General features: G+C 31.6%; 1 protein-coding gene across 1 annotated transcript in view; it reads left to right on the top strand.

Annotated features, from left to right (window-relative positions):
- Positions 1-20,680, top strand: part of LOC139490119 (cadherin-23-like) — a 145,432-nt gene that overhangs the window by 86,510 nt on the left and 38,242 nt on the right. Inside the window, exons 3-15 of the mRNA XM_071276969.1 lie at positions 655-824; positions 1,072-1,125; positions 2,035-2,124; positions 4,250-4,336; positions 6,690-6,701; positions 7,344-7,460; positions 8,292-8,420; positions 12,039-12,117; positions 14,166-14,293; positions 17,245-17,445; positions 17,769-17,933; positions 18,751-18,912; positions 19,996-20,060. Of these exons, the coding sequence (XP_071133070.1) occupies positions 655-824; positions 1,072-1,125; positions 2,035-2,124; positions 4,250-4,336; positions 6,690-6,701; positions 7,344-7,460; positions 8,292-8,420; positions 12,039-12,117; positions 14,166-14,293; positions 17,245-17,445; positions 17,769-17,933; positions 18,751-18,912; positions 19,996-20,060 (1,459 nt within the window). The remainder of the gene's footprint in view (positions 1-654; positions 825-1,071; positions 1,126-2,034; positions 2,125-4,249; positions 4,337-6,689; positions 6,702-7,343; positions 7,461-8,291; positions 8,421-12,038; positions 12,118-14,165; positions 14,294-17,244; positions 17,446-17,768; positions 17,934-18,750; positions 18,913-19,995; positions 20,061-20,680) is intronic.

The following is a 20,680-nucleotide window of genomic DNA, read 5'->3' as shown; positions in this document are numbered from 1 at the left end:
ACCTTAGCCGTATTTGGTATAACTTTTTGGAATTTTGGGTTCTCAAAGCTCTTGAACTTTGTACTTGTTTGGCTTTATAACTATTTGGATCTGATGGTCACTGATGAGTCTTATGTAGACGAAACGCGCGTCTGGCGTATTAAATTATAACCCTGGTACCTTTTATAACTATTAGCAAGCCATAACCAATCAATGAACTGATTATTACCACTGTATTTATGCGCATTCTGTGTGACTCTGAGTTCAGTCGAAAATTATACAAATGATGAAATTCAAAATTAATGTTTGTAGGATTGTCACAGCTATATCCACCACGGTTTGATACATTGCCTTCTTTTTTGCAATATGATGAAGGCTGTTCAAGTAAGTTTTATTCTAAGATTTAAAAAATATATCGTCACAATTTGTCATAATCTGTAACGATCTGTCAAAGTAACAGACTAAAGCTAATAATTCTCCAGTTTAAAATAATTTCCTCACAGAATAATCAAATAGTCAATATAGTTAAAGTTTTATCACGCGATGAAAAAAATACTCTGAAGTAACTACCTTAATCATGCTAATGCAATTTTAAGCTTTTTATACATAACTATCAATACAATATGAATGAAGTGAAATACTTGGTTAATACATGCATTGTGTACTACTTTTCAGATAGAACTCTGGCCACTGTAACAGCCCGTGGTGATAATGGAGTCATAACAATATCTGCTAATGACGATGCTACAAGTTCTAAAGTTGACATTGTTCAAACACAGAGCAGCAACTCTAAGCCTTTCATTACAATAGTACAAATTAATCAGAAAGCATGTATGGACAGAGAGGTAAGTGATCATTACAATTAGCAAATTAAAAGTGTCTACAATCTTGTGGTTTGAAGCTGAAAGATTCCATATAAAAACAAAACTTTTTATTGTACAAATACTGCAGCGAAAATCAGTTTTTACAAAGAATAGTGACAGGATTGAAACTTTTTGTAGGAAAAATCATTATGTGAACGGCATGAATTATTAACTGTTTCCAGCAATTAAACTACAAATTATCTCTGTTGATTTTTATTTAACTTTTCAGACAGAATCTACATGGTACTTACATTTATTGGCTGAGGATACATCAAACTTAAAGGTACAATTTGTATATTTTGCACTCTACATTTATTTTGCCGCATTAACAGTGTTTATTTTCCTTATTTCATTAGTGTGTCAATAAGTCGTTTTTTCATCAATTGTTGAAAGAAACAAATCAAGTGTTTTGTTTCTACGAATATAATGACCATTACAGTTTTATCGATAAAAGATTTCAATAATACATTTTTGAATAGTGTACAAGGGGATATAGGCACACAGGACCCGTGCTGACTTAAAGACTTAGTTTCTTCGTTTCAATATGGTTCGCAAATGACAAATCTTTTGTTAAATACACATGAAAGAAAATAAAGTGCACAACAACGAAATAAATCAATAAAATGATATTTTAAAGAACTGCCTTCAACGTATTTGTAAAATTGTTTCCAAGTTTCTGTTAAACCCCATACATTTGTGTATCTGTGCGTGGTATATGAACATCCACATATAGTGAATTATAGCTCAATTATGATATCTTTCTTTTTTCTTAAGACTTGCTGTATATTAAAGTTTACACAATTTAAACGAACATGCAACAAGTATCTGCTATCGTATTACATCTTTTTCGCATTAAAATATATTTAACTAAACATGAGTTTTCAGTTTTCATGGCTAACACTGTTTCAAGTTATTCATCTATATCTTCTTCTAGTATATAGGTATATACTATCATGGAAGTATGCACTTGACAATGTGGAATAATGTGAAGTTCAACTCATCGAAAGTTTGTGGTCCTTCAAAACTGCAAATATTTTGACTTCAAAATATAAATACATATGAGAAGGCATCTTTTAGTGTTAACTGAGATAAAGAACCTAGTTAAAGTTATATCTAAAGAAAAAAACTATACCTAGTACTAATGGCTTTGTGCACATATTGTTGTCTAATTTGTTCCGTAATTAAATTTCAGACCATCGACACATTGCAAATCTATATTCTAGATGTAAACGACGAAAAACCTTCATTTTCATCAAAACTCTTCCAGAAAACTATACCTGAGGTATGAAGTATATTTAACAACAATCTGTCTTTATCTGATTGCAATATTCTTTACAACAATATGATTTAACGGTGGATGTAATGTGTCTTCTGATTGGCTGACAGTGTTTTGTTTATCATCACATACATATAATTCTGTCATGTGACCGTGACGTCATCAATTTTTTTCATGATTTACGCCTGTTTGAAATTGAAATTAGAATAAGATTATAAGGAATGACTGTAATTTATTTTCTGTCTGTGCAAAATAACACCAAAAAAACGTGGTGCACACTTTTAAATGATATTTTGAAGTACCGGCTAAAACGTATTTGTAAAAATCTGTTAAACCCCATGCATGTGTATTTATAAGTGATATATGAACATCCACATAAAGGGAGTTATAATTAGTATTATGACGTCTTTCTTTTTTTTCTTACTTGTCTAAAATTAAAATTTACACTATCTGGGTTCCTCAGTTTGCACCCAATTTTTTATGTTATTTCTTCATAGACAGAAAACATATTACAGCCATTCCTTTATTAGAAAAAACCAACTGAAAAGGAGTATATAAAAGAGATGATACGAATCTTTTTCACTTACATACTTGTATTGTATTTCTTGGAATATATGAAAAGGTTTCATGTTTACTAATGTTCGAAATCCGTATTCATGTAAACTTCCAATAGGTTGTCTTAGGTAATTTTGCTTTGAGACTACTACAAAAATAACTAAACTGTAAATAAGAAACGTTTGTGATGTTAAATTGTCATATTTACGAAATACAAATGACAAAGACAAAAAGACAAAAGAACAAGGCTGAAGTTTTCTAATCAAAGTTACAGATCACATTCCTTTTTTCCGATCCGTAATTCTTTTTTCTTCTTTTTAAGGAATGACTGTACATTTTTTTCTGTCTATGAAGAAATAACATAAAACATGTGGTGCACACTTTAAAATAACCTGCTACGCGGGTAATTCATTGTGTACCACATTTTCATGGTTTTTTTTAATTGACAGAAAATAATTTACAGTCATTTCTTATATAAATTCCATTTTAAACCGGAGTAAACTATGAAAAAACGTTGATGACGTCAAGGTCACTTTACAAAATTACGTCTATGAGCTGATCAACAAAACAACGTCAGCCATTCAGAAGAAGCGTTACATCCAAAATTTAATTATTGTTTGATATCAGTAGTTAATGATAATAGAACCGAACAAAACATTGCAACTTATATAAATTATTCGGAAATGTTATGCTTCCAATGCAACGTTAGAAGTCACATAAACCTAGCCATGTAGAAATTTTGAATAATAATATTTTTAATGGGGTGATAAGTAAACCCAATATACAAAAATGAATTTTCTGAATTAATGTTACCGTTTTATATATATATAATGCATATTACAAGAAAATTACTGATTTTAATATTTATTCTTATTGAATCAACTTTAATTTGGTTCTTTCTGTTTATCCTGCTTGTACAAGGATTAAAATTAAATCTATAATACTAAAATTACGAGGTCCAATTTGTCAGCCGTCATCACGTAAAAACGACGAATCAAAGAATTCAACTTTATATATAACTAATATAGTACAAAGGTGTAGATTAAAAATTACACCACTCCAGGCCCTTTTGTTTTCCACGTAATTAATATTGCCAATAATTAAGAAGTTCCGGGTCGAGTCCGATACCGATACCAATAGTATATTCACCTGTTACCGATTACCTTATCTGTACGTTCCACATCTGACAGGCGCACCACAAAACGGTGTATTCAGGATTGATATGCTATATAGTAATTACACAGGTCATAATCACAGGGTTGACACTACTTAATTGTCAAATTTTATTTATAACTAATATAGGACAATGCTGTTGATTAAAAAATACTCCATTCCAGGACCTTTTGTTTTCCAAATAATTAATATTATCAATAATTGATAAGTTCCAGTTCGACGGGTTCAAACAGAAAGATTTGAAAGCAGAGAAAACTGTGTATCTTATAATCGGCATGACTTTATCAGATGACAATACTAATACTAAAATAAGGCATGCGCATAGTTATATACTTTAATTCAGTCACGGACCCGCGATATCACGGGTGTGTTCTAGTATATCTTATAAAAATTCCTTTGGTAGAACTCAAAGACATCTACAGAGGTCATAAAGGCTACAGCTACAGATCCTGACAACGGTGTAGGTGGAACGGTTACATATTCACTTCTAGTAAGTTAATATTTATCATCAATTTGGTTAACTGTAAGGAAATTCTGTACCTTCTTGAGCACCTGAAATCCAATGAAATATAGAGTGTACACGATATATATATGCATATAGGAATCTGATGTACAGTAGTTGTCGTTTGTTTATGTGATTAATACGTGTTACTCGCTTTTCGTTTTTTATATAGATTAGACCGTTGGTTTTCCCGTTTGAATGGTTTTACACTTAGGTCTAGTAATTTTGGGGCTCTTTATAGCTTGTTGTTTGGTGTGAGCCAAGGCTCCGTGTTGAAGGCTGTTCATTGACCTATAATGGTTTACCTTTTATAAATTGTTATTTGGACGGAGAGTTGTCTCATTTGCACTCACACCACATCTTCCTATATCTATATGTTCAATAAATAGAGACATAAGTAGCTAACTGATGTTCAAACCTATAATTCATTCAACCTGTTGTTCAGTGGTAGTCGTTTTTTGTTGCAGCTCATCAGTGTTCCTCGTTTCTCGTTTTATATATAGATTAGGCAGGTGGTTTTCATGTTTGCATTATTGTACACTAGTCATTTTGGGCCCTTAATAGCTTGCTGTTCTGTGTGAGCCAATGGTCTGTGTTGAAGGCCGTACTTTCACCTCTAATGATTTTTTTACAAATTGTGAATTGGATTTAGAGTTGTCTCATTCAGACTCATTGGCACTAATGCTAAACCTTCCTATATTTAACTTATAAAAGTCAAGATAAAAACAACACCAGAGGGACCCGCTGAGATTTAAAAGAGCAAGGTGCATTGACTTGGATAACCGTGTTTTTCTTTACTGATCTAGTCTATAGTATTGATTGGCCTTTCCATTGATATAATCCACAAGAGTATGTAAAAGTACGTTTCTCTGCAATAGAAATAAAAATAAATAGATTTGATGTGGTGGGAATGACAATGACACAATTTGGCACCATAATTAATTGGATGTAAGAAAATATAGTTAACGTAAGATAAAATGAGGATTCGGTATTTTTACATATATCTTGTTGTTATTGTTGTTTCTTATGGCTTTTGATTTTATGGAAGGTTCGGTTTTGATGTCTGCTTGGTTCCTTATACTATCCATAAAATATAAAAAAAAACTTGTTACGTGACACAGATATTCTACCTTTACATAAATGAGTTTCTGTAGTTTTGTATAAAAAAAAAGAGACGAAAAATTGAAGTACGAAATCAAATCGTTTACTTCTTTGATATCTTTTAGTTGTCAATATATTTTCTTGTTTAAAGAATATTTTCATTGCCAAATGCAATAGGTATACGTTCATATCATAATGTGCGATTCATACAAGTGATAATCTTTCAAAGTCATATCATTTCTTTTCGTCATATGTTTCAAATTTGTATAAAAAACAATTACCTCAATTCATTTAATAACGGAACACTTTGTTTATTGTTCGTATACATCTTGTAAACGTTTAGCTTTGATAAGATCGAACATCATGAACATTTTATCAATTGGAATATTTAGTATTATTCACATTATTCAGATTATAGTTCATGGTCTGATTACCCTTCTGAACCATCTGATATTATCCATAGTTTTGGTTGGGCAGTCTTACTGGTTTATATGTAGTATTCTGTGGACTTGTTGTCATCTTCCTATTTGGACCATCACATAGTTAAAATACCTTCTACATAGTTTTGAATATTGCCATAGATATCTTTTGACTGCATTTTCTGATTGTTGATATTTCTAATTGGCAGACATATTTAACAATTACATAACTATCCATAAATTAGTTTCACAAAACAATCTTACGACAAAAGCTAATCGTAATTATACTGATCTGTGTAAGACCTTTGTTCAGAGATTTTTTTGTGAAAATGACTCTTGCGATATACAATATATATAGAGATATATTTTTTATAATCGGTTGGGTTGTTTTGTGTTGGTTTTTTTTTTTGTGTTTTTTTTTTAAATTTTTTACTTAAGGTTTTTAATTTGATAAATGTCAGAAAGATCTTACTTCATTCTATCATGCAAATTTTAGATATACAACGTGTAATAAAAGGTATATCGCACAAGACCCTTTTTGCAGAAGTTTGGTGAATGAAGTTTTAATTTCAGTTTTAAATTATTATGTATATAAATATTATATATTTTGATTCGAATAAATATCGGTGTTTGGTTTTGAAAATTTACACGACAGAAAACAAGTGACGACCACATTTTTTATATGGCTACTTGCTTACCTTTTGTTTACATTTTCAAAAAAAAAATCATTTAATTGTTAAATGTTTTAAAATTTATTCTCATTTCTTTTTAAAATATTTTGTATAGATTTCAGTAAATAACGTCGATATACTTCATTTCAGGCGGAAGGTCAAGTAAGTATTGATATGGTTATTGTAATCATGTGTAAGATTTAATCATCAATGTAGTTATTCAGCTCATATAAAAATAAAATAAAAATGATCTGATATTATATGAAATATAACAACGGCTATCTAACAATCCAATGAACGTGGTATTTTTATGGACCATTATAAGAACTTTTGCAAGGTTGCATGGCTTTCTTGCTACTTGTCACATCGGATTTGACTTTTTACAGAGGGTTTTACTATATTGATACTCTAAAGAAAAAAAGGAAAATACAAATGGCTTTTTTAAAACATTTGATTTTTAGGGGATGAGAGCTGAATTTACATATAGATAGCAGTTTGCTTCAAACAAATTATATTCGGGGATTGTAACGAATTTCATAGTTAATTTGTTGACACCTGCACCCATAAATATTATTTGACTGATCATAATGTGTTGACAGCATCACTTTATATATTCATACATAACTTGATCGACTTCGTATGTTTCATATTCGTTTCGTATCTGATCATTATCTTGGACGTGTTCAACAACAGAACATTGTAAACTATAAGGTTTAGAATGTCGAAATATGTTACACTATTTTATTCATTTCTAGAAATATAATTCTGAGTTTTCCTGATGTTGTTTTGATGTATTTGTTTCAGTCGTCGTCCTTATATGGAAACGCCTTTCATATTGATACTAACACAGGTAGCATAACAGTAAATGAAGCTTTAGACTATTCAAAACTGAGTTTCTACCAGTACCTTATTGTTGGAACTGTAAGTATTGTGTCGAGTCCATAGTTTCTATAAACCATTAAATGTGTTATATGTAGTATTTAAGACAACCAATATAAAGATAATTTTTTGCTCGGAAAACGAAAAAAGGACAAAAGGTCGCCATTTAGCACAACTACAACAACCGCTATCATTAATTGTTAGTAAAATTATCACTAGGAAATGCTCTTTATACGGTTAAATCTTGTTTATTACATTGGTTGCAATGAATTACATTGATTTCGCAGTTAAATAAAAACCGATAATTTCACATGTGAAATAAACGTGATACAACAATAGGCGTTGTCAAGACGTCGGTAACGGCGGATCAAAACAAATTGTGAATGCGTAGAAAAAAATATAGTTCCTTACATGTTTTACATTAATTTCTTTAAAAAATGCCATTTGCCAATGAAAATGAAAAAAAGAATAACTAATTTAAGAATCCAAATATCGAAAAATATTCAACTCGTGACTGTACAGCACTGATAATTAACTCATGCGCTACGCGCATTCGTTAATTAATGTGTTGTTCGGTCACTCGTTGAATATTTTTCCCTATTTGAATTATTCGATTAGTTATTCTATAATCATTTTAAGATTGATTGAAATGTTTAAGATGTAAATCTGTTTGGTTTTTTTATAAAATTTTTGGTTGTTTTTTACAGGGGTTTATTTAAGAAAAGGAGAGGTTAATATTTCCTTTTGAATAAGTTTTTTTATTTTAAGTACATGAGTAATATTCAGTTAAGATTGTTCATAATTTGCGTTTTTAAGAAGTTATTTCGCAAATAGATATTATTATATATTTTATAAATAAATGCTTCATTTCAGGATGGTGGTGGATTAAATGGAACTGCAACATTGATAATCAAAATAAAAGACATTCAGAACAAACCACCATACTTTACCGGTCAACCGTTTAATGCTTACATTCTAGAGAATAGTACTATTAATTCTACCGTAAGTAACGTATTTTAAACGATAACAAATAAGTGTTAAGACCCATTTATGTTTGTAGTAACTTGATTGTTACTTGTATGCTATCTTTTTTCAGAAGGAAAATTGAACGATTTTGTGCCAAATTGGACCGGTAGTTAAAAACAAATGAAAACAGTCATAATCTATACTTTTTGATAGTCATAGGAAGATGGGAAATTAAAACAAAACAATTAACCGTCGCAAAATACGTTAGTGACAGAATAGTGTTTTTTGTATTCATCTAATCCCTGGCTAATAATATTTTTTCATAATTAGTTATCAAAGGTACCAGCATTATAATTTAATACGTTAGACGCGCGTTTCGTCTACAAAAGACTCATAAGTGACGCTCAGATCACAATAGATATTAAGCCAAACAAGTACAAACTTGGAGCATTAAGGACCCAAAATTCCGAAAAGTTGTGCCAAATACGATTTTTGAAAAATTTATATTTTTGTCAGCAGGAAATTTATTAAAATGACCATATTATTGATATTCATGTCAACACCGAAGTGCTGACTACTGGGCTGGTGATACCCTCGGTGACGAAACGTCCACCAGCAGTGACATAGCCTAATGGTGTAAATAGTTATCAAAGTGCTGGCTAGTGGGCTGGTGATTCCCTTGGGTATAAAACTACCCCCCCCCCCCCCGCGTCACAATGATGACATTAAGGCTTGGTAAATTTTCAAATGTTTTTTGAAACCTTTTCGTAGGATTTCATATTTTTTTTCATTATGGCTATCGATTAAGTATCATATTTTCGTTGACTTTATGGATAAAAAATATGCCCCCTCCCCACCATATACCGTCAAACGTGACCTTTAGGTTCCTTGTTGTATTTCGTTTATGAAATCATGTCCGAAGTTTTGATCCATCATCAACAATGACCGCAATGGCTAAAAATAGAACTTAGAACTGAAATACAGTTTTTGACTTATATCTCAAAAACAAAAGTATTGATGGCAAATCTGACAAGTGGTCACAAACGTGAAACATTTCAAGTTCTATCAGCCATAAAACTGTCAGACTACCACAGCAACTCACCCTTTGGTTGCTGCCACTAAATTGAGAAGTATAGGAAATTTTGCAATTTTTGAATATTATCTTGAATATTATTGAAGATAAAGATAAACTGTATGCAGCAAAAATGTTCTACAAAAGACCTACAAAAACATTAAATGATCAAAATTGTTAATTGATCTCTTAAGGAGTTATTTCCTTTAAAGACAAGTTTACACATTTGTTCATCATGGCTAAATTGTGCACATTAATATGATTTTCATTTATATCTATGTACAATTGTATGTTGATATATATCATTATAATAATGTACTTAATATAGATGATTGTTTTATTTTGAGGACTCTCAGGAAGATTCCACATTAGTAACACATCTTCAATTCAACGTATAACATCAACATTCCAGATTGATTCGTTACGCCCGTGAATTATTTCATAAAATACCCTTGAGACGCAAGGAGCCCTTTATTTTGCATTTTTGTAAATATGGACAATGCAATTTCCAATAGGCACTTCTTTTCCTTTTAACGTGTTTAAAGCTGTACCATTTTTACTCTGAAGTTTTGTAAAAAATATATCCTAGAATGGAAAGTTTATATGCACTACAATAGTTTTTCAAAGGTCAAAATATAGGGCTGTGCGGCATATTTTTAACGTTAATATGCCCCGAACTTCTGAGAGTTGAAAGTAACACAAAATTTATAAACAACCCCTAGCTTGACTACGACAGGATTACGACATATTTCAATATGACCAATATGCATATGTATATTTACTGAATAGATAACATTCCCAAGGTATATCTCTGAGATAAAGAGATGTTCTTTCTCTGCATGTTAAGCATCCTTGCAACAATTCTTAACGGGGATTAGTAAGTGGCCTGTTCCAAGGCCCAATGTCTGTCCCAATCTAATATGCATTAATTTCCCAAATTTTTCGACCTTCATCCTTTTCGGTATATTTCAGAACCTACCTATTGAGTTTATTGTAAATTTGTTTTATTCCTCAACCACTAATCAATCAATTATTGATATGGATGTCCTAATTCAACAAAACTTTTTACTAATTATTCACACATTCTAGGTAACGGCCACCAATTAATTAGGCAATACGATGTCTCATTTTCTTCTGTCATGGTAGACATTGTATTGCAATTTGATGTCGTCTGACTTACAATTTACCTATAACGATCTTGTCCTTATTGTGACATTTTAGGAATACTTCAACCCGGAATCAATGACCAACTTCATGATAAAAAAAAATTCTAATGTCAATTTCAACTTTTCTGCAGTAATGTACCATCTTTTCTATCTTAAAGCCTCAATATGTCACGTTCGTGCATGTTCAAACTACTACTGCTCTTTATCACATATATCTTTTTCAACAGAATTGAACAGCGAGAACTACTGAAATCAACACTACATTAGTTTTATTATTACCGTTTCAAATTGAATGACTGAAATGATCATAGGCATCCTCCTCCTTTTTGTGGTTAAATTTGGTTAACTAAAATAGGGATTAATTGAAGCATGACTTAAACGGCCCCTTCTTAATGCAGTTAGAAATCCCCCCCCCCCTTTTTTTCTGATAAAATTGTTTGGATCCGCCACTGATGATACGTGATGTCTAAATTTAAGAGCGTCATGTTTTGTGCGTCTTAGATCTTTAGATGCTAACATAGTCGTCTCATCTGCAATCTTATCTTTGTGTTCTTTTCCTATTTGTGAAATTTGCTTGTCGGTTGATGCATGTATAGCAGTAGAAACTTACCCAGTTGATACTACCCGGGTAGATTCTCTATTTATGAAGTCCCTCCGAATTCCTCAGATATCTTGATTTACCTCTTATATTGAATTACGGAATTTCAATATCAATTTTTGTTTTTATGTATGTTAACCATGATGAGTTACAGATCAAGTTTATGTTTCATTCCGTTGATCTAATTTTTGACGAAATTACGGGCTTTGGACTTTGATAAAATATCAAAAAGCACAGTTATATGGATTATTTTTTCTAAACGCCTTTACATATTGGGCTGTCATATTTCAGTTAACCATGATGAGTTACAGATCAAGTTTAAGCTTAGTTTCACTCTGCTGATTTTGCCGAAATTAAGGGTTAAACTCTTCGAAAATTGTTGAAATCACAGTTATACAGACTTTTTTCTATACGTCTTCATATTTTGAGCTGTTTTTTTATATGTAAGACTACCATCGTGTCTGTGTCCACATGTATTATTGAAATTGAACATTTGCAACTTTTTAAAGACGGGGCCATTCGTATCGTTTCGACACATCTAGTTTATACAAGCGTCTCTGGTGAGTCATTTGTAGACAAAACGCGCGTCTGCCGCAAAAACGAAATACCAATCCTTGTATATATGATGAGTTCATCTACATAATTATTGGATAGGCTTTAATTTGAAAACGCAAAGAGCCGGTAATCCTTGCCTATCACATTGCCCAACTTTACCTGTTCGAATAAAACATTTCGTCTTTTGTTTTTTAGACTTTTATGCAAATTCTAACTTATAGACCACATGTTTTCATTTTTTCAATTTTCATTGTATTTTTCAGGTTCCCTTCACATACCCTATTAGAGCCGATGATGGTGATACCGGTGTTCCACATGCTATAGAATATAAATTTACACCTGGTATATTGCAGAAAGTTTTAATTTATCCAATAATCAAAAACTTAATCTAAAACTGACAAAGAAATAAAAAAAAAATAGATCATCATAATTTACTCAATGTTTAATTAAACCTAAGGCCACACCAATTTGATTCCTTGTTCGACGGACCCGCCCGCACCTATTTTTTTCAAAACAGAATTTTTTTATTTTTTTTATATTCCCGCTTCCCGCAGCCGGAAATATAATCATGTTCATTTCCCTCACCGTTTTTTTTTTGTAAATATTATAAAAAGATATCAACATTTGTTTTTAAAATCACAGTCTCACCTATATATAACGATTTTAAACATAAAAGCACCCCACCACACTTTGTAAATATCTGTGAGAATATTTGTTTCAGCATGAAACCTATAAATTTATCCAAAGCGGAAATACCTGTAAAGAACAAAAAATTGGTTACTTTCCCCCTTACTTATATTCCCTATCAAAAATGTTCGTTGTTAGAATAAAGTACAAAGAACTTCTGAAGGATTTGCCTTCAACTGCAATTATATTGTATGCTGGCGAAACAAAACTATCCATAGCCGCTGCATGTTTATGCACCTGTCCTGATTGATTGAGGGGCCTGTCGTTCAGCAGTTATCGTTTGTTGATGTTGTTCATTGGTATTTTCCCGTTTGGATATACATGATATATAAATTAGATCGTTGGTTTTTCTGTTCGAATTGTGTACGCTCATTATTTTGGGGTCCTTTATAGCCTGCTGTTTGGTGTGTACCATAGCCCTGTGTAAAAGGTCGTACTTTGACCTGTGGTTTTTATAATCAGGTTGAGAACAACCCTCCCTTAGACAAGGGGTCATTTTACTGATGTAGAAAAGAAAATAGAAATATCAAGGATTTGTATAGTTCTTCTACACAAAACCTTTAAAACTTAGAATTTTGCACTAAAAAAAGAGGAGAGTTACATCATATTTAAAACAACTTTTTCTAAAAGAGGGGTCCACTTATTTTGAATAATATTAAACTATTAAAGTAAATGTGTTAACATGGTTAAAGTCCAGGAATATTACAAAATCCTTGGACATGTTTTGACCATTTAATACCAGATAGATATAAAGTTCCTTGAGAAAATATGAGCCCTTTTGTACAAACAAATATATTATAATTTATATTGATCCCTCATAAAACATGTAAAAGGGATATTTATAACATTTATAAAGGGGTTGTTCCCAAACTGATTATGACTTGGATGGAGAATTGTCTCATTGTAAGTCACACATATACATAGACCAGATTTAATTATTTCTTGGTGAAAAGGGAAAAAAATACTTCAGAAATTAAAGAAATGTCAAAGAACAAGTGAAAATCAAGCTTTGATATTGTCAAAACCTACTATTTTACGTTTACCAAAACAAATTATAATCGCTCGCCTTTACTTTTCAAGCTTCGCCTCAAAAATTTGCAAATTAAATATTTTTTATTAAAATTTTCAAATCGCCCGCTCGCCCCAAATTGTGGAGTCCAAAAATTTGTAGAACAAGAAATTAAATTGGTGTGGCCAAAGATCCAATATTTTTTTTTGTGTTCATGACCAAAAAGACAAGCACAAAGAGCTTTTCATATCCTATTATTGATAAGTTGATGTAAGGGTAGGGCAGTTTTATTATGCTATGTGTGAATTAGTTATTTAAATCGTAAATTTACGATGGACACTGAACAATGGCAGAGAATATATGATTCGTGAGTGTTCAATAAATTTTCAGACAATTATAAACAATAGTCAATTAGTTGCATATACCATGTCCATCCATTGTATATAAATATATATATAAAAAAAATCAAAATTTGATGCGCTAGTTATGTTTTCTGAATGTATCACCTGCATTCACTTTGATATAAGAAATGCAAAAAAAATGTTATATATGAAAACCTATATTCGATCAAAGCAAATCAAGAACAGAAAATTTTTAACCTTTTTGATTTGCGTGTCATAAATTAAAAAAAAAACAGTTTCTTAGGTTTCAAAACAAGTATTTCTATTAGTCAAATGATTATAACATTTCTTAGGGAAATGCAATGAATTCTTTGAAATCAAGTCAAATGGCACACATGGTATAGTGACAGTTAAAAAATCATTAGACAGAGACCGAGGTGTGATACACGATGCTCGTGGCGTGTGTTCCATGACGCTTATGGTAATTATAATTGTCTTTTATTATGTTTGCTTTTTTATTATAATCATTATATTTCTAACTTGCACTCAATTGTGTATAAATTCAGGTTTTGACTCTCCTACTTTTATCCATACCCGCTTGTTTATAACATAGCCTTACAATGTATCTCTCTCCACTGGATAACTTAAACACTAACAAATTGTATACGTCATGGTTCACGGAAACGTATGTCCTATTATGACCCAATTAGTGAACATTTTCGCAGTTAAAAATTTGTGTTGTTGCATACATGCATCATTGATACGCCCATCTTATTAATTCACATTATAACTAACTGAAGTCCAATTTAAAACTCGACATATAGTGCAGACACATGCCCATTTTTAGCTCACCTTTCCAAAAGGAAATGTGAGCTTTTCCCATCACTTGGCGTCCGTCGTCGTCGTAAACTATTTCAGATATCTTCTCCTCTGAAACTACTGAACCAATTGAAACCAAACTTCATCTGATTGATTCCTAGGGTATCTAGAATAAAGTTTGTGTTTAATTCTCATTTCATCGAAAAACATGGCCGCCATGGCTAAAAATAGAACATAGGGGTAAAGTGCAGTTTTTAGCTTATAATTCAAATAACGCAAATCTGACGGGATAAAATTGTTTATCAGGTCAAGATCTATCTGCCCTGAAATTTTCAGATGAATCGGACAACCCGTTGTTATGTTGCTGCCCCTGAATTGGTAATTTTAAGGAAATTTTGCTGTTTTTGGTTATTATCATGAATATTATTATAGATAGAGATAAACTGTAAACAGCAAAACTGTTCAGCAAAGTAAGATTTACAAATACGTCAAATGACCGAAATGGTCAGTTGACCTCTTTAGGAATTATGGCCCTTTATAGTCAATTTTTAACCATTTTCCCTAAATCTTAATTATCTTTTACAAAAATCTTCTCCTCTGAAACTACTGGGCCAAATTTAACTAAACATGGCCAAAATCATTATTAGGGTATCTAGTTTAAAAATTGTGTCCGGTGACCCGGCTAACCAACCAAGATGGCCGCCATGGCTAAAAATAGAACATAGGGGTAAAATGCAGTTTTTAGCTTATAACTCAAAAACCAAAGCATTTAGAGCAAATCTGACATGGGGTAAAATTGTTTATCAGGTCAGGATCTATCTCAATTGAAATTGTCAGATGAATCGGACAACCCGTTGTTGGGTTGCCGCCCCTGAATTGGTAATTTTAAGGAAATTTTGCTGTTTTTGGTTATTATTTTGAATATTATTATAGATGTTGATAAACTGTAAACAGCAATAATGTAATGCTTGGGGTATACAATGTTTTTTTATACTTTCATCATAAATTATATTATATACACGAGACAAACGAGATATTTCAGTGTGTCCACTCTTGTTTTTGCTTTTGAAGAAGATATGACAGAATCGAAGAACCATTTATATAAATTGAAAACCCAAAATAATCATTCATGAAAGATTTAAGCAAAAAATTTAAGGTGAGCGATTCAGGCTCTTGCGAGCCTCTTGTTTAAGATCTTGTATTGATCTATAGAAGTCTTTATAATGTTGCGAAGTCACGTCTAAATCACATCTCTATATGTTTATCGATGCAGATCATCAATTTAGGACGCTACGAGAACAGATGCAATAAAAGGTTGCATTTTTTAGCATTTGTACGAACAGACAATCGAATGCTGCTTCAATCAGTACAGCAAATTAATCTTCCCTCATTTTATAAGAAAAGCTTCATTTTGGATGTATATAATATTTAAGTACGCAACTTCAGATGAGAGTGCAGGTTAGTGTCGCATAAGTCAATATTTTCTTACAATCATAAACCTTTTCAAGGTTACTTTACCGATGACGCAAGAACGATGAAAATCAACTCTTCTCATGACAAAAAATTCAACAAAATCAATAGTTAAGTTGTAAAGAACATTCTTACGATGTAAAACCATAATTCATTTAGCTGCAGTGATAAGATTTACATGCAATAACATCCTGTAAATGATGTTTTATTTACATTATTGATTAAGATAAATACGTTTGAAGCTTGTGAAATAGAACTTTTACTTTTTTTTCTCTTTGCTGCATATTCATAAAGCGACAAAATACAAAATATAAACATCTTTTAAGTCATCAATTGTCGGAGTTTTCTACATTGTCGTTAGTATGTTACTGTTTCCAAAAATATTGTTTACCTATTTCTCTTATATTAGTTTGCGAGTAATCTCTTGTCTTGTAAACTTTCAATATAGAAATATTGTCTTTTCGTGAATACAACTATGTCTATGCAGGTTATAAAAGTTAAAGATGGTTTATTCGTTTAAAAAAAATTCACAGTATGTCATGCTGTATCGTCGTTTGATATTTTAGGAGGCAAATGATAACAATAAAGCAAATTTTGATATTGTTTCAATTTTTTTTATTGTTACTATTTACATTAACGTGTTCTTGCGGATTATAGTTAATGGAATCTTTGCTGAAACAAGACAAAATGTAAAGATAAAGTTTTCTGTATTTGCAGGGAAGGAAATATTTTGACACTAATTTTCCCACTGTACATTGTTATGCATTTTTGATAACCAAATTCTTTCAAATATGTTTTAAGTGAAATCAATAATTTGGCTTCTTATGTGTTCTGAATAATGTCTACTTTTGCCTCAACACAGTTTGTCGAATATTACAAATTGGCTGGAAAATTCAATTGCGTCAGTATAAATTAGATTATGAATTATTGATATACTGGTTACTTCATTCAAACTATAGACAAAACATGTAATACTCATCTGTATTCATAACTAGATATTCCAAGTGACTGCGTTGTTCAGTAATAATTCAAATATATGGTAAAGAAGTTCGTGTTAATGGCACTTATACTAATGAACTTCACTAACATCAAACCTCTTCTTGCTATTATACTTGTAATTTGTATGATTGTTTTTGTAAACAGGCAATAGAAAAGTTGAATTCAAATGAAACTAATCCTGGACCATCAAATTCAACAACACCAGTAGTAATCTCTATCGTAGATGTAGATGATAACCTACCAGAGTTTTCACACTCCTTATACAATGCAACTGTATTTGAAAACTTGGTGGGAGCACCTCTAACCATAATGGGTGACAAAATTAATGTCACGGATGTAGATCAGGTATTATTTGCTTTTTCAATTTTTTTACATAAAAACATTTTAAACAGAACATACTCCATTAATGTCAACTGCCTAAACACAGTTTTATAAAAGCTCTTTGAAAATGCACAACTCGGGCTTTTAAATTTGATGGTGTGTTTATTTATATTTTGAATAATTAAATATAATTAAATACCATGTCAACATTGTTGTAGCTAATTCTTTTATTTTATGTTATAGCATTATTTATATAACAGGAGAAGTTTAGCGAGTTTTTTAACATGAAAAAAGCAATAAAACCTCTATTTCCAATGCATGTTGTACATTTTATATTCTGTCGTTAGGGTGAACACAGTCTTCTTCGGTTAGTACTCCAATATTCCAATGGAACTAAGGTCGAAGGAATAAAACCGGTACCAGATATGGTGCAAGGCACTGGAAATATAATGCTGTATCTACAAGGCGATTTCTCATTTGATTTTGAGAAAGTACAAGAAGTATCATATACGGTAGTTATTATTTTATTTATTTAGAATGGCATAGAAAACATATTTTCAATCTCATAGAAAACAAAGATGAGGTATAAATGTCAATGAGAATACTCCGCTTGTGAAATTTACAAAAACTTAGCTCTTCTTCCATCTGTTTTATGGATAAATAAAGGCAACAGTAGTTTACCGCTGTTCAAAAGTCATAAATCGATTTAGAGAAAATATATCTGGGTAACAAAACTAAAACCGAGGGAAACACATCAAATATAAGAGGAAAAAATTAAATAACAGAACAAAAACAACAATGTAACACACATTTTGTTTTTGGAAAAATACCGATACACGTCTTTTAGTAATGCAAACTTACACTCGGCAAAACAGTCTTTTTCGGGAATAGGTCACGTTCGCTACTGATAAAACCAGCCGAAATAAACGGTAAACCACAATCTAAGATGTGGGAAACATGTCCTTAATTTGTTTAGACACAGACACATCGTAGGGATCAACCAGTTCATGATGGTGTCCAAACATTTCACTGAGTGTCATTTTTAATCTTTCCAACTCATAATTTTGTTGGAGAAGTTTCTGCGAAAGGAGCACACTCCTGTATATGAATTCCGAATAGTGTAATAACAGAATAATGTATCAACTGAGATATGTAAATACCATACGAGGGGTCAGAGTGCATGTTACTGCTGAGAAATAGGAAATAACCTTTCAAATGCATTTTTAAAAATATAACCTAAAAATATAACTAAGAAATATATATTTACCAAACTTTCCATATTAATTCTGCAATGTTGAAATAATATTTGATTATTTAAATTTGCTTTAGCTTGTAGCTAGTGAAGATAAAGCACCTGCCAAAACAGCTGATTGTACAGTTCATCTGACAATCATAGACAGGAACGATAATTTACCACAATTCAAAAACTCGACTTTTGTCGTATATATACCAGAGAATTACACAAATGTACAACAAATTCTGTCTGAAAAAGTGAGTGATAATAATAAGAAGTACAAGTATTTCTTTCTGAATTAGTATAATATTTTATTCTGTTAGTGTTCTTCACTACAATAACATATCAATACATCTGAATTATATCGTCTGCCTTTCAAAATCAAGCACTAGTAACAATGTAGACGATGATTTTTTCTATGAACTTCGTGTAATAGTAACAATTGATATTGAATATACTTCAATATGGTGAATCAAATGATATCATTTTACAACATATATTGACTTACCTAAAACTGCCGCATGTTACCATGGACAACTGTGAGTTCGTGTTCGGGTGATTTAGACCGATGGCCTCAGTGCTGATACTAAAAATATCATTACATCAGAAGGGTGGTTTTCAGCCGGGCCTCTCACGCTCATCTCTGGTACCTAAATCGAAGTTTAAACTAGAATGGTTACTTTGGGGCCTCGGTTGGTCAAAGTTGCCCCCTACTTTGATCTGGAGATCAATCTAATGATACTTCTTCGGTTTGTCTGTTCCCGCCGAGTGTCGCCGTGGTTCTCTCTGAGTACTTCGGCGTTCTCTACCCTAATAACAGACTTGCAGGTGTCCTATCACTCCGTTTGTGTTGGGGTAGGAAATGTCCTTGTAAATATTGTTGTAAATACGTTAGAGACACATCTCCATTAATTCTGAAATGGAGTGTACAAGGATTCCACTATATCCTCGCAGCACATGAGGGGTTCTCCGAATAACGGAGGAATCTACCAGTACATACATACTTCTCTTGCAATGTGAGCAGTTTAATCATCAAATCGTGTCAACAGGCGTCGGTCTAGATTTTGGACACGCACAAAAACTTAGGGGGAAAATACGGCTACTCAACATGCTCATTCAATGCCTTTTTTAAACATCGACAGTACAAAAGCGGTTTGAAAATTCACGGTTTCCAATTGATCAAAATGTAAAGCACATTGATACTATAGTGTACTTGTCTGATTGATTCGATTGATTTCTTTTAAAAATATGTTTTAAAATTAACAAATAGAACAAAATGCAAAGCATACGTATTACACTTTTTCGATTAATTTGTAATGCATATTGTCCTTTTGATACAGGCAACTGACGAGGATAGTGGAGTATTTGGTAACATAACGTATAGTTTAAGAGGCGGTGTTGATATGTAAGTTAATTTCATGACATTGTTACTCTTTCTCAATCAATATCTAGATGAAGGACATACGATACAATTTTGATCCCACGGTAATTTGTTAACGAAACCTTTCACAAAAGCTAATTTTGGCCTGGTCCATTCGAAAATTCAATAAAAAATAAAGCTTCGTATCCTAAACTTAACAATTATTAGGGTGAAATTATAGACATTAACTTAAAATTTTGGACACTCTGGACTTTTTTCTTGTATCTAAGATACATTGGGATTTTTTAATGGTTTGGAATATCTTGTTTTCAAACGTATTGTCTTAATTTGTGTTGCAAATAATTAAAAAAATTATTTTTTATCAAATGTTCATGGTTTAGTAGAAAACAAACGACATTTAATGTTGTATATACATAGCTGATTCGAATAATAATCTTCATTTATCAATATCAAGTGAAATGTCATTCTAAAAAAGATAGGTCAATGTTCTTTGTTTACGCTAATGATGAATATGACTCGAAAAATGTATCGTGTCCAGATGTGTCGTAGTTTGACGTTAAAAAATAATAATTAAAGGCAACAGTAGTTTACCAAAAGTCATAAATCGATTGAGAGATATCAAATCTGGGTTACAAACCAAAACC

This window comes from Mytilus edulis, chromosome 9 (assembly GCF_963676685.1).
Source record: "Mytilus edulis chromosome 9, xbMytEdul2.2, whole genome shotgun sequence".
Taxonomy (NCBI): Eukaryota; Metazoa; Mollusca; class Bivalvia; order Mytilida; family Mytilidae; genus Mytilus; species Mytilus edulis.
Note: the sequence above shows the minus strand (reverse complement) of the source record. Positions and strands in the feature narration are given on the sequence as shown.